The 15,331-nt window shown below is 38.3% G+C and overlaps 1 protein-coding gene across 1 annotated transcript in view; it reads right to left on the bottom strand.

Moving 5' to 3' along the window:
* Positions 1-9,566: 9,566 nt before the first annotated feature.
* Positions 9,567-15,331, bottom strand: part of GFOD1 (Gfo/Idh/MocA-like oxidoreductase domain containing 1) — a 51,859-nt gene continuing 46,094 nt past the window's right edge. Inside the window, exon 2 of the mRNA XM_058177142.1 lies at positions 9,567-12,700. Coding sequence (XP_058033125.1) covers positions 11,781-12,700 — 920 coding nt within the window. The 3' untranslated portion in view covers positions 9,567-11,780. The remainder of the gene's footprint in view (positions 12,701-15,331) is intronic.

Below are 15,331 nucleotides of genomic sequence, written 5' to 3'. Positions count from 1 at the left end.
AAGTTGCTTTTTTCAATGCTTTTGTAAGTTTGAACAGTTCCTAAATGAACTGTTGTCAACCGACTACCTGTATCAAGCTGGTGCAACCTGGTAAAACGCCTTCTGCAGTTCAGGTAGTCCTCAACTTATGACAACTGAGCCCAAAATTTATGTTAAGTGAATTTTGCCTCATTTTATGACTTTTCTTCCTACAGTTGTTAAGCGAATCACTGCAGTTGTTAAGTTAGTGACACTTGTTAAATTAATCTGACTTCTCCATTGATTTTGCTTATCTGATCACAAAAGATGGTCACGACCTTGGGACAGTAATGGTCATAAATATGAGCAAGCTGCCAAAGAATCTGAATTTTGATCATGTGGCCCTGGGGATGCTACAATGGTCGTAAGTGTGAAAAATGGTCGTAAGGAGGGGCCGGAATAGCTCAGGCTGTTAGAGCCTGTTATTAGAACACAGCAGCCTGCAATTACTGCAGGTTCAAGCCTGGCCCAAGGTCGACTCAGCCTTCCATCCTTTATAAGGTAGGTAAAATGAGGACCCAGATTGTTGGGGGAGCAATAAGTTGACTTTGTAAAAATATACAAATAGAATGAGACTATTGCCTTATACACTGTAAGCCGCCCTGAGTCTTCGGAGAAGGGCGGGATATAAATGTAAACAAAACAAACAAACAAAACAAGTCACTTTTTTCAGTACCACTGTAACCTTGAATGGTCACTAAATGAAGTATTGTAAATTGAAGACTACCCGTAGTGCAATTGCTCTCTTGAAGTGATGACTTGCCTGCAATCCTTTGGACTAAAGGGTTTTTTTGGTGGTGGTGGGGGGTCTTTCCCACCTTTTACCATTTAACATCTGGAAGATACTGGGTTAGGTGAAGCTGAATTTAGTTCAAAGTACATTTACTGATCCCAGAATTTTGGTCTTGCCTGACCATAGAATATTTTTTTCTGAGTCAGATCCAGGCCTGTAGGATGGTGGCTAACCAGAATCTGCAAAGCAATAGCTTCCTCTTGGCAGTTGCTCTGTTGTTATTGCTACTTCTCAGTTTTATTTTTCTTTTCTCTGTTTCTAATATTTGCACTTTATTGTTTTCTCTTGAGCTATCTTGAAGTAATTTTAATCAAATAAAGCTGGCTGAAGACACTATAAAAACTCCACTTAATTTCTTAGACAGTGTGTGTCTAGTAATGCAGTTTTAGAATAGCAAATATTAAAGATTACAAAGGCTGCAATGTCAAACTCGTTAGGTAACAAAGTATATGATTGTACAAATGAAATCACAAAACATGGAGGGGAAAGGACTGCTGGATAAAATCAGTTCTATATTTTATTGTGCTGTACTCCATACATCTAATGAAAAGCCTGTGAGCCACAAAACCTTGATGATAATATATTTATTAGGATCTTAAGGAGCCCATAAATGTTACCGTTTTGCTTTTGAGAAATGTGGGTGCAAAACAAACATTTTATTAACTGGTAATTAGCTATTTTGTACAATTTTATCCCGAAGAAAAACATTTTTGTAGATAGAAGCGCATACTATTATGCTCTGGATAACAGCTGCTTTTTATAGGGGGGGCAATTACTCACCTGCATTTTTCCTCACTTTTTATTGCTGCAATTTACTGCAGGAGCAGGAGATGGCAGCCTTAAACTAGCTTTTCTTAAGAGCGCCTGTTAGAAGTCCTGTCGATTAGCGGCAGAGTTGTTCTGTGCATTTTATATCCTCCTATTTATGAAAACAAATTCTATTGGTGTCACAAGATCCATGAGCCAGGATTTAACAAAGCCTGCTGAGGCACACCTAAGAGCTTGGGCATGTTTATAGGGTTGTAAAACGTGGGTAGGGTAGAAGAGAAAAGGCGTGTCTTCATTATGTAAGCAATTTGAGAGAAATACAGTATAGGTAATCCTCGACTTACTACCATAATTGAGCCCAACATTTCTGTTGCTAAGGGAAGCAGTTTTTAAGTGAATTTTGCCCCATTTTCTTGGCACAGTTAAGTAAATCACTGCAGTTGTTAAATTAGTAACCCGGGTATTCAGTGAATCTGGCTTCCGCATTGACTTTGCCTGTCAGAAGGTCTCCAAAAATGATCACATGACCTTGAGACACTACAATTGTCATAAATGTGAACCAGTTACCAAGTGTCTGAATTTGACCATGGGGATACTGCAGCGGTCGTTAACTTTAAAAAAGGACATAAGTCACTTTTTTCAGTGCCATCGTAATGTTAAACAGTCACTAAATGAACTGTTGTAAATCAAGGACTACCAGTAATCATGAAATGTTAAATCCACTCTTTGGATACACAATTTAAGCTATGGTGTTTGGACCTTGCTTATAATGCTACCTAGTGTAGCTTAATTCTCATTGTGTTCTTGACAGTAAAATGCCCAGATTAGGATTTTCTAAGTATTTTAGTCTGAGAATGCGACGGCAAATTAAAAATAACCAATACAGCGTTTGACTACTTATCGCTTCATCTTATTAAAATATTGACAGTAACTTTGAAAATGCAGAACTAAGTCTCTCTGGATTTAGTCTATGTTTGTGTTAACACAGAGATACAGAATGGTTGTGTATTTATAGGTAGCTACATACACAAAAGCTTATACTGAAGATAAATGTGTTCAGACACATCTATCTTTAAACATGGGCAGAGATCTGCCTGCAGGAGAATTCAGCTCAAATAGTCTAGAAATGACCATGGGTCTTTCCAGCATCAAATTCCAATGATGGAAATTAGTAGAAATGCCACAGTTCTTCAGACCTCGGGGCATATTTTCTAAACCTATTCAGCCAGTGGTATAAATCAGTTGCCTCCTATTAATTGGAGGGGGGTTGGGAGAAGCAAGGCATAGAGAAAAACAAAATATAAAACTTTCTCTCTTGCTTCTGAAGTTGGAGCATTTCCAACATGAAGTAAATCATTCTCTTACTGCTTTTATCCTTTCGTTCCTGGGGCTATAGTTATCAAACAAAGCTGAACAGTGGGAGGTACAAAACAGGCAGAAGTATTTCTTCATGTTTTATATAATAATTATATGGAACTTGGCTAACTCAGTATATGGTTACGAAGGGAGATACATAAATACATGAATCAGTTAATCAATGGCTGCTAGTTCTACCATGTTTCTGCAGTTTATGCATATTAATTTGTATTAAGAGGCTGATGCCCTACAAACATAGCTTCTCGTGGTAGGAAATTTTTACCTGTATCACCAAATCAGGAGCATCCACAAGGAGGATCAAAAATGAATAAATCACGATGTGGCTGTGATTAATGCTCTGCCCCTTTTTATATCCCATCGTCTATGATGCAGTGATGGGTTGCTACCGGTTCTCCCCAGTTCAGGAGAGTCAATAGTGGAAAAGTTGATGTAAGAGCAAACCGGTTCGCTCCGACCGTCAGCTGGGCCCTCCCGCCGGCCCCTGTGCTATACCTACCTTTATTCCTTCTTGTTTAGCAAAAAGCGTGTGCGAAGCAAACCGGTGGTAACACCGGTTAGAACCCACCACTGCTATGATGCATGCCTCGGCTGACTGTTGGGGGCGAGTCATTGGCCCGAATGGAGAGGGTACGCAACTTGGGCGTTCTCCTGGATGGACGGCTGTCTTTCGAAGATCATCTGACGGCCGTCTCCAGGAGAGCTTTTTACCAGGTTCACCTGGTCCGCCAGTTGTGCCCCTTTCTAGACCGGGATGCCTTATGCACGGTCACTCATGCTCTCGTGACATCTCGTCTGGACTACTGCAATGCTCTCTACATGGGGCTCCCCTTGAGGAGCACCCGGAGACTCCAGGTAGTTCAGAATGCGGCTGCGCGGGTGATAGAGGGAGCCCCTCGTGGCTCCCATGTAACACCTCTCCTGCGCAGACTGCACTGGCTGCCTGTGGTTTTCCGGGTGCGCTTCAAGGTTTTGGTAATGATCTTTAAAGCGCTCCATGGCATAGGGTCGGGTTACTTACGGGACCGTCTGCTGCCACCGAATGCCTCCCACCGACCCGTGCGCTCCCACAGGGAGGGACTCCTCAGGGTGCCGTCAGCTAGGCAGTGCCGACTGGCGACGCCCAGGGGAAGGGCCTTTTCTGTGGGGGCTCCCACCCTCTGGAACGAGCTTCCCCCAGGACTTTGTCAACTTCCTGACCTTCGGACCTTCCGCCGCGAGCTTAAGACACATCTATTTATTTGCGCAGGACTGGACTAGATTCTTAAATTTTAATTGTTTAAATTTTAGATTTGGTTTTAACTTGGGGTTTTATTATTTATGTCTATTTTAAATATTCGGCCTATTTAATAAGTTTTTTAGATTAATGTTTTACTGTGTATATTTATGTTGTTTTTAGATGGCTGTACACCGCCCTGAGTCCCTAGGGAGATAGGGCGGTATAAAAATACGAATAAATAAATAAATAAATAAATAATAAATAAATAAAAGAGGGAGTGATTGCATAAGCCTAATTGCTGTCTTGAATTATACATCTCCCTACCTTGATGTTTCTGAAATGTTAATAAAAGTCAAAGCTGCTTTCAAGAGGAAAGAAGAAGTGACAATCAAATCTTGATTGCCATTATCTTCCATTAACTGTTCTAGACTTTTTTGCAATCTTTTTATAGTCACATATTTTAGCAGATGTTTTCAGTTTGATGAAATCTTTTCTTAATTTTGTATTAGAAGCATATATAAGTAGCTGTTAATTTATGGGCAATTGGAACCGGAATTTCTGTCTTAAGTCACTGCAATTGTTAAAGTGAGTCATCATGTACCCAGACCCAATTGTATGACCATTTTTATCACAATTACACAAATCACCATAGATCAGGGGTGTCAAACTCGTGGCCTGCAGACCGGATGGGTCACATGCTGGCCACACCCATCCCCAGTTTAGCGAAGGGGGGAAAAGTCATGATACATCACGTGACGACATGGCAACACAAGTTTGACACCCCTGCCATAGATGTTAAGCTTCCCCAATTAACATTTTTTGCTGGAAACCAGCTGACAGAGACACAAATCACAACTACATGACTGGAGAACGGTAAAACTATAATGCATGGTCATAAATGCGAGCCAGTTGCCAAGCACTTGGGTTGTGATCATGTGACCATGGGGGGGAAACGGTCTTGTGCAAGGACAAGGAGTAAATCACTTTTTCCAAGACACTCGTAGCTTTGAACCATCATTAAATGTACAGTCATAAATTGAGGAGTGTTTTGTGCATTCCCAGTTTCTCGCTAGAATTCTGAAATTCAAGTTGCTGTTAAATCTAAATGTCTCTTGGTTTTTGTACCAATTATTTTCAGCATTGCCTATCTTGCAAGTTTATTGCAACAATTAAAGGAAAAAGGCACGATGGCTGGGCAATACAAGTTATCTTTTCTTTGCCAAGTCAGTCTCATTTTCTAAAAAATGGCTTAGGAGAATATATGGCAAAAAGAAAGTATGTTCTGCTTCATTGCCTGAATATAGGTATTATGAAGGCTGAAGACAATTAAACCTTGATTTATCCAATAATTTGAGATAGGGTATGTCTATTAAATCCAAATTCACATTATTTGTAGATTTGTACCATTTAATGGACATAAATAGCATAATCTACAGTAAAACCTGAGTTAATGGACAGTCCTCTATTTAACAGACATTAGGAGTGGTATATAAATCAACTAAATACACCAGTCTGATCTCCTACCCCCTGTGAGCAATCCTACAAACCCCTGTGAAAACATCTTAGTAAAAAGAAAGCTCTCGTCCCATTTGCTCTACTGATTTTTAAAAGCCTTTTGCATTGTAACAACATTTAGTTGCTGCATTTACTTAATCAATACTATAACAGCCCAGCTGTATTTCCAGCACTTGTTTTTATGACATTTTTCCCTAGGGCTCCATTGAAACTTAATTAGCTCTTACTTCAAATATAAATGCAGGCCTTGAATTAACGTAGACAGAGATCAGATACAAACATCCATTCTGGGATATTGCAGGAAAAAGGAAATCCAAAGTTTAGGTTGTCCTTTTTCAATACCCTGCATTCACATGTCTTCTTGGGAAATGTTCCTGATGATCAGAGAGGCAGCCCACACATGGTTTCAAGTGCTGATGTCTACACAAGACAAGCTGGTGCTTGCTTCATTGCAACACACAATTCTGGGCAGCAAGCAGGTAGTGGACAGCATAATGAGCATGTAGCAACAAGGCACTGGAAGACTAAACTAAGAATGCTATACCGGTGATAATCCTTGATTTACAACCACAATTGAGCCCAAAATTTCTCTTGCTAAGCAAGACAGTTGTTAAATGAGTTTTGCCCCATTTTATGACCTTTCCTGCCCCAGTTGTTAAGTGAATCCCTGCAGTTGTTTAAAAACATGGTTGTTAAGTGACTCTGGCTTCCCCATTGACTTGTCAGAAGGTTGCAAAAGGTGATCACATGACCCAGAACATTGCAGCCGTCATGAGTCAATTGTCAAGCATCTAAATTTTGATCACGTGACTATGGGGGATGCTGCAACTTTTCATAAGTGTGAAAATAAGTCAGTTTTTTCAATGCTGCTGTAACTTTGAACAGTCACTAAACGAACGGTTGTAAGTTGTGGACTGTCCCCTGCACTTAATTTTCCCAATGCAGGGACATCTTTAACATTCATCAGTCAGTAGTTAATTTTATCTCTTAAAGCCTGGACTAAAATATGAAGTATCAATGGAGATTAGGCTAGAACCAAACTCAAATTTGCAAAAGAAAGCTCAGTGTACTAATAATTTTTTCAAAGCATAGTGAGACCACCCATGTACTTATTTGGCCATGTTTAAGATTGGTTAAAATGAAGCCATTTGCTTTTTATAGGGTTTTTTTTTGGGGGGGGGGGTGAAGACTCATAGAAGGGATAGACCAGCCTTGGTTTGCACTCTAGCCCCAAAACTATTTCTCTCAAGTACATCCTGGGGTAGGATAACTACCAAGCAAAACTACCTTTTGCTTTTGAGAGCAAAAACACTACCTTGTACCTAGGTATAGCACCTAGTACTGTAACAACTTGTCCACTTTGGGAAGGAAACAAGAAAGAAAGAACAGCACTGATTAATAAGCTTAGAATAAACACAGGGTATGTGTTGGTGTATAGTATTCGTACTGTATTATATTGCATTGGATTTGCCTTTGTGCCAATTATGGTAAAAATGTTTGGCTTCTAAGATTCATCTTTTATGCCATACAGAATTCTAACAGAATTCTGCCGAGTAAAAGCAGATAAAAACTATTCAACAGAAATACTAAAAAAATGTTTTATATTTCAAAATAGCTATTCAAACTGGCCCCAGGGAAGTGGAACAGAATCAATTACTTCTCTTCTTCCCACTGTGTTCCCTGGAGTCTTATCCTCAAAGAAACAAAACCAAATGGATAGTAGAAATCTTGGGAGTTTTCATTCAGGTATATCAAATTAAACATCTGTTATGCTGTGGGAGTAATGAAAATTAAAAAAAACAAGGCTATGGATGAACAACACACAACTGAAAGGAATGACTTGCAGCTGGAACCCAGTCTCTTTTATGTCTTTATTCAGCATTTCAGTTCTTTTTATTCTGATTATCAAATATGTATGAACAGCAGGAAGTCTTGTTTAAAGCAGCACATATATGCCAAGGATTGATTATATCTAACTACATTCCCCAAACAATGAAAGACTTAACACATAAACATTGTACAGAAGTTGTATGGATTTTATTGTAGCTGAGAAACATCAAAGGCTGCTTTCTATTAAAAAGCAGCCAGGTTGTCAAAAGCTGGGGACATTCTCCACATCTGCTCTTTTCTTTTTATTTTATAACCCCGCTTTCTTTTTTTGCTTTTTAACCTCTTGAGGTATAAAATATAGAATCTGTTTTTAATCACATCTTTATTGTTTGATAAATAACTTTTTAAAATATTTGCTACACACAAAATGCCCATGCAACTGAATATATATATATATATATATATATATATATATATATATATATATATATATATATATATATACATATATATATATACATATATATATATTCATGCTCTATATAATATATATGCTTGTAAAACACAATAAATATATATATATATATATATTAAATACAGCAATAAATGTACACTTGAATGCTTAAAGTTAAAAGCAAAGAGCAAAATGTCATTCTAGAACCAGATCAAGTAAAGAACTGCAATCTATCATGGAAATGCTATTTTAAGAAGATTTATAGGGCTAAGTACCTCTCTATCTCCCTCAGTCATCTTCAGTGCTCTTATAGAGAAGGACAGCAGAATGACACAAAACAAAAACTGACTAAATCTGCCTTGGATTAAGCGAAATAACAAAATGTTCCCAGTAGACTTCCATCCTTTTATTATTTAAATTAATGTGGGGGGGGGGGACCTGTAAATCAGAGAATAAATCATTCTGCAAGGATTGTTCAAATGGAGACCAGCAGCAAAAGCGATAGAGAACTTTTAATAGTCTATAGCAGCCATCTGGTGCCCTCCAGCTGTATTAGGTCCACAACTGCAAAATTGCAGAGCCAACATTAACTGGGATAATAGGCACTGTGTTTCAATGTATCCCAAGAACATGAAGTTGGAGAAGCTTTGCCTATTATCAAGTAAATGGAGTATACCACCCAATAACAATGACAGTTTTCCAGTGCTTCATGCATTTTGCTCTCTTAAAATTATTTTTCTATCCAGTATTTTATACTATATGTAAAACGTTGAACAAGGATGGAGGGATAGTGGGGATAATATAAAGAAAGTGATGCCATTACATTCTAATTTTTCTTAGTGCAAACATATTCCTACCCACCCACCTGATATTTCAATTGTAGTTTTGGATCTAGGAGAGAAGGAAAAGTAAGGGAGGTTATATTACTGACCCTTGTAGAGATTCTTTATTAAAAGATGCTCTGTCAATCCATATAGACACAAGTGAAACACCTTAGCAGGCAGCAGAGATTACTCATGATGCTGTTACAATGTCCCAATAACAGATACTCCTTTAAATAACCCCCTCCCCCCAACATTAAGCTAGATAAGGCAAGCTCAAGTACATATGAGTTCCATGACAGAACAGGATTCTTCTGTTTCTACTAATTTTCATCTGACTTTATACAAAATGGGCTCTATCCAGTTCCTGAAATTAATGCAGTTCTCTCAGTTATACATGCAAAGTGCTAAATCAAGCCCTACCGACCAAGTATAATCCAGCTTTTCGTAAATCTTTAGTTCCTGACTTTGGGCAATTTATTAACTTCTAGTGAAGATCAGTTGCCAGACAAATGCAAATTATGATATAAAACAAGAGTGGGACATTTGTGGCTTGTGGCCAGATTCAGTTCCCACAGTGTTGCCAGGAAAATTATTATTTTCATCAGTGCAACTTGTCCTTTTAATGCAATACCCTCCTTAAAATAGATATTTAAACCCTCCCAACCTTTCCTTTCTCCAATACATCGTTTTTTAAAAAAATCAGTCCCATCTTCACTGGAAATATAATAATAATAATAATAATAATAATAATAATAATAATAATAATAATAATAATAATAATAATAATGTTTTAATTTGTATACCGCCCTTCTCCCGAAGGACTTTATAATGACTTTATAAACAATGTCCAAATTCCATGCATTTCCCACCAAAAGGGTAGTGTCATTTTAAGCCAGTGCAACTCTCAGGATTCTTAATAGCAAATATTTGTGGGGATGATGATATTGCAAACAAACGGGGACTTTCTTAAGAAGATTTTTGATTAAATTTATCCAGGAGAGTTTGCAGATGGCACTCCAGAGCAGAAAATAAAAAGTATATATATATGAAAGAATACACTTTTTTTCTTTCACAACTTGTAAAATCAATCAAAAGACAAGATGACTCTTGTTCAGGATTAGACTTTTTCTAAAAGCAAATTACTGTAAAGAGATGTGACGAAGATCACACCTATCATGGTTATCGTAATTTCAAAATCTCTCTTCAGGAAATCAATTAATCTATACTCTGCTACTTAGGAGAGAGAGAGAGAAAAATATATAGGAGTGCCAACAAGTGATGAGGGAGAGAGGTTATCGGATCAAATTCCTACCATTTGGGGCTATCGTTGGCTCAGTTCACCCATCAAAGACAATTCCTGAGTTTTGGTCTTGGCCTAGGGCTGTAGGTAGTTATGGATCAAATGGCTTTTTTCAGTCTAGTGAGCTCTGGCAACTTTTGCTAGAAGGAAATATGCATCAATGCCTGCAGGATAATTTCAGTTCTAGGGATAAAGTAATATGAAACCTACAGTCCCAAGTAATACCTCCAATATTTATTTGAATTTTTCAAAGTGGAAGAAACGAAACATGAACAGTTCATTGTGATGGGAGTTTTCATAATGAAAATCCCAGAGAATGAACTGTTTGGGAGCAACAGGACAAAAGGCTCTCCTGTTGTCATTATGATATGGATTAGATACTCAAACCATATTGCAATAAAACTGCTAGGCACACCAATTATGATCACAGATATGCTTCCACAACAAGAACAAACTGTCCAACTCAAACATACAAAAATGATCAGTTGCCATATCTCACCTCACCTTTAGCTAAATTACTTTTTCTCTAAGCTGGGGTTTTCCTTACTGGGGAGGCATCATTTTGCTTTGTGTAGGTTTTGCCTAAAACACAAGAGATTTGGCTCAAAGCTATGTTTTGCTGATTATCTCCCTCTGTTCCCCTAGTTTGAGACTTAAATATGTCATTCCAGATTAGGAACTAGTAACCTTGTAATTGCTTGTGAACTAACATATTACAGTATATCATTTTGCAACTAATTCCACTTTGTCAGACAGACTACTTCATGCCTCTAACAAAAAAAAAAGGGCCCAGTCCATGAAAATTTGTGCTAAAGTAAACATTTTAAGGTATCATAGGAGTTATACATGGTTTTGCTCCAAAACAAAGCAAAATATATCACCCTGGAATTTACCAGGAATCAAAGCTCATCAAATGTTATGTAGCTATCCTATTTTTATAGAATTTTGTGCTTTGAATCAAAGCATACTGAGCCTATGGGCCCGGAGAACCTGAAGTGGAACATACAATAAATTTGGAACAATATGAATTGGGCCGGGGGGGGGGGAACCTATTTGTTCAAGTTACATTCCATCGAAAAAGAAAAAATAATCCAAAAACATTATTTATGTTAGCCATGAAAACCAATCTACCAAATTCTTTTGACATCAGATAACATATTCATGCCAAATGTTCTTATGTATCATTTAACTAATGCAATGGGTTTTTTAACCAACTAAGAACCAAGCAGCATGCTTTTATCAGTGGAGCTCTTAGAAGGTATGGGTACGTCTGTGCAATCTACATAGGCTTCTGATTCAAGCATCTTTTATGGCCTGGTTTTTGTTTTGTTTTTTTCTGTAATGCCCAACTGGACCTTCCTGAACCATTTTTTTTAAAAACAGTAAATACAATTGAATCAGTCATACCCCAACAGATTGCAAACTGATTATATTTTACCTTCTTATTATTTGGTAAAAAGCTAACACACATTTTTCCTTCATAAGGATCTGCAACTATTATATGCTACGAGGGCATTTCAAATGCATCTACAATTTGAGCACCAACTAGGCAATGTCGCTTTAGCAACAAATATTGTTTCCTTAAACTGTTTCCCTTTTCCAGGCCTGAGATGTGTAGTCGTATTTCTGTCAGGGAAAAACTGATTCGAGTCACTTCCTTTTTTCCCCCAAGTCAAGACAAAAATCTAGCAGTACAGAGACATCCTGCTCCGCCTCATGGCCTCACTGATCAAGTAAGCAGGACTCAGTTCTGGTTCTTCAGTCATAATCACAATGTTCTGCCATTCACCCAGCTGGTTGGATCTCTTAATGGTGTCCACCACACACAAAGCATAGAGACAATCATCAAAAGTTGCAGCCATTGTGAGTGGCCGGCCATCCCAGGTTCGTCTGTCATCTTGATCTTCAAATGCCTCCCTGACTGCTTGTACCATCTTTATGGTGCCCCGGAGGTATGGAGATGGGATGTCACTGAAGGCCTTCTCGGGTAACAAGGCATTGCTGACTGGGGCAGAATCCTTCAAGAGGAGCTCTTTCTGTGGAGAGTTATTGCTTTGTCCATACAAATCAGTGCCGACTGCAATTAGCCGCCCGCTTGATCCAATCACAACAATATCTTGTTTAAATTCTCCCGGCATGTTGAAATTAAGGGTAACAGTGCAACACACCCCACCTTCTAAGACCATTTGAAATGTACAGAAGTCGTCACTCGTAATTTGCCGTATTCCCTTAATGTGGTCAGTCTGTTTCACAAAGGTCTTAAGAAGTCCATGAACTTTCACTGCTTTCTGACTGGTGAGGAAAGTCAGGAGATCAATGATGTAGGTACCAACAGAATGCAACCCTCCACCTCCCATCAGATCATCACAGCTCCAATTATATTTCTTCCCCAACAGGCTCCCACTGTGAACCTGTACCTCACACACAAGCAGTTCTCCCACATAGCCCTCTTGGATCAGCTGCTTCATCTTCACAAAGGCAGGCAGGAAACGGAGAACATTGCCCATGATGCTCATAAGCTTGGGATAATAGTGGGCAGCTGTCATCATCCGAAAGGCATCCAGCGGAGTGGCTGTTCTATCACAAATGACATTCTTCCCAATCCCTGTTAGATATTGAAGGGAAAAAAACGTAAGGAGAATTTAGGATATGCTGTGGTACAAAGTACAAGTGTAGAAATCAAGAAAAGCTACGAAGAAAATAATAATTTTAAAAACAATTTCAGGAGGGTATGACAAACTTTCTTTCCCTTTATTGCTTCACTTACAATTAACACAAATTCGAAGGGTCTCAGTTGGCAAAAGCTATCAGTTCAGCCTGCAGAAGAGCAATTCTTCTGCAAACAGACATCATTCTATATTATTGCTTGCAGCTCTTCATTTTGTATTGAAATTTCTTTAAATTTTATATTAACGTATACTGTATCATACTCTGCTGCATCATTTATAAAGAAAATCTGAGTTTAACAGAATTCCTTCCATTTTCCACCTTTCTGGCCTAAAATAATATCTTGAACTGCATTATAAACTAAAATGATAAAACAATACTATTGAAATTTTTGAGATTGTTGCATGTAGGTTATGTCAACGAATATAATTCAAGTTTTTTTAACTCTTTATTTGTCCATTGTGAATTACTTATTATACAAATGGACTATTATGCTTCCATGGATTTATCATTATAATAACTTGTTCCCTGGCAGTGGCTAAATTCACACATGATGCTAATGGGTCACTTGATACATGAAGAAGAATTACAATTTGCAAACTGTATTTATGGATTAAAGTACAGACTTCCAAGTAACTCAGAACTTTTCAGTGGCATGCTGAGGATTGTTATCCAAAAAATGAATGGGTCGGGAGTAACACATTTAACTTAATTAACATTTAACTAAGATTAAGAACGGATTACTTCTCAGGTACTTAATTTTTCCATTCTATCATTTTAAAACTTACAATTTAGTGATTGGCATATTTGGAGCAGCTTTGGGAGCAGCATCCAAAACTTTTGGCACAGCTGCACTGTTTCCAATCTTGTATATACTGCTGAATTACAACTCTCAACAGTCTCAATCAGTGTGGACAATAACAAAGGATGAAAGAATTGCAGTTCAGCAATATCTGAAAGGTCGCATGTTATGTACCCATGTTAGCCCTTAAGCCTCAGCTTATGCATCCCTAACCTAATAAGTTGATTTCATTATCTGATAACTATGTAGTGGAATTGGCAGCCACTGTAGATGGGTGAACAGAAACAGGAGAACTAAATCTAAAGTTTGTGAATAAATACAGTGTAATATGGTTTCACAACTATAACTCACATGAAGTTCTAATGCAAGCCCTCTCCACCCTCAAACCTTCCAACTGGGTTGAGTTCCACCTCTCAAATTCCCTATCGCCACTGAAACTGGTCTTAAAAGTTGCTGTGGGGTTGCTGCCAGCCCCTGCTATTAGGTTTCTGTCATGGAATTGCCCAGCAGTAGCAGAATTTATCATCATCCAGAAAAGGAAGAACATAACATAGTTAGGAATGCAGGAATATCATGAGGTGAATTAAACAGTATACAGAACACACAGGAAAAAGAGGGGAGGAGGGAAACGCCCCCTTTATACTTACCACAACCAATCATAGCATAGATTGCCTCAAATCAACTACAACTGTGTTTTCTATCATTTCAACTACAACTGTGTTCTGGCCTATTGTACACGTTACTATTCCAGCTACTAAATTCAATATTCTAACAGTTTGTAAAAGAGAATTGCAGACATTCAGCGGGATCTCATCCATTTTGCTTAAAAGCCACTGATTCCCCAAATTTAAGGAAGACACATTTGCCATCATAGGACAAAAGCAATGCTGCAACTGTCAGTTTAAAGTGACAGAGTTGTGGAGAAAGAGAGTAACAACTGAAAGAGCCTAGAAGAATAAGCAAAAACCACATGCCATTACAGCCTCAATTTGCAAGCATAGAATGTTGCTCTCCAGCCTCTTGGCTTTGTGAGAAGCATTTTTCAGCATTTCAAGGGGGTTGAACTGCCACCACCCATTTGATTAACAAATGACTACTCAAGCTGAGTCACAGCAGATGCTCAGCTCATGCTTTGTTGCACTGTGTAATCATGCATATATTTGGGAAGCCTAGCGATCACTTTTAAAGTAGTTGCATGGGCGGTCTGCGGATCTCAGAGGAAGGGACTCAGCAGAATTGTGGTATTTGCATTCTCGGAGAATGCTGTTGCTTATGCAGCAAACATGGTACCGTCTATGTCCAAGAGAGAAATACCAGCAGAATTGGAAGAGACTGAGATGTGCAAGAATACAAAATTGTAATCTATTTGAATCTCATGTCTGGGGATGGGGAAGAGCCCAATAAGAGCAGAACATGCTCAAAGGCAGGGAGTGCTAACCTACAACTGGGATGGGGGCTGAGTTGACCCATAAAATAAAATCAGATTTGAAACAGAATAGCTGAAACACCAAATAAACAGAGGCACTTTCTACTGCAACATTTGGTTACTAGTATAAATGAAAGGTTCATACTAAGGATGGAACTTCTTAAAAATATGTGTCTTTGTATCTGAACACACAAAGGTTTGAAAACACAAACGGGATCACCTTGAATTACTGGGAAAAGCACAAGTAGAAAGTAAATTTGTGTTTTTCTTCCCTAGCTGAAGTTCAGGAGGGAAAAAATCTCACCTCTGAAGCTGATATTTATTTATATGGGAAGAAAATG

The sequence above is a fragment of the Ahaetulla prasina genome, chromosome 3 (genome assembly GCF_028640845.1).
Source record: "Ahaetulla prasina isolate Xishuangbanna chromosome 3, ASM2864084v1, whole genome shotgun sequence".
NCBI classification, from domain to species: domain Eukaryota; kingdom Metazoa; phylum Chordata; class Lepidosauria; order Squamata; family Colubridae; genus Ahaetulla; species Ahaetulla prasina.
The sequence above is the reverse complement of the archived record's forward strand: the minus strand, read 5'-3'. Positions and strand labels throughout refer to the sequence as shown.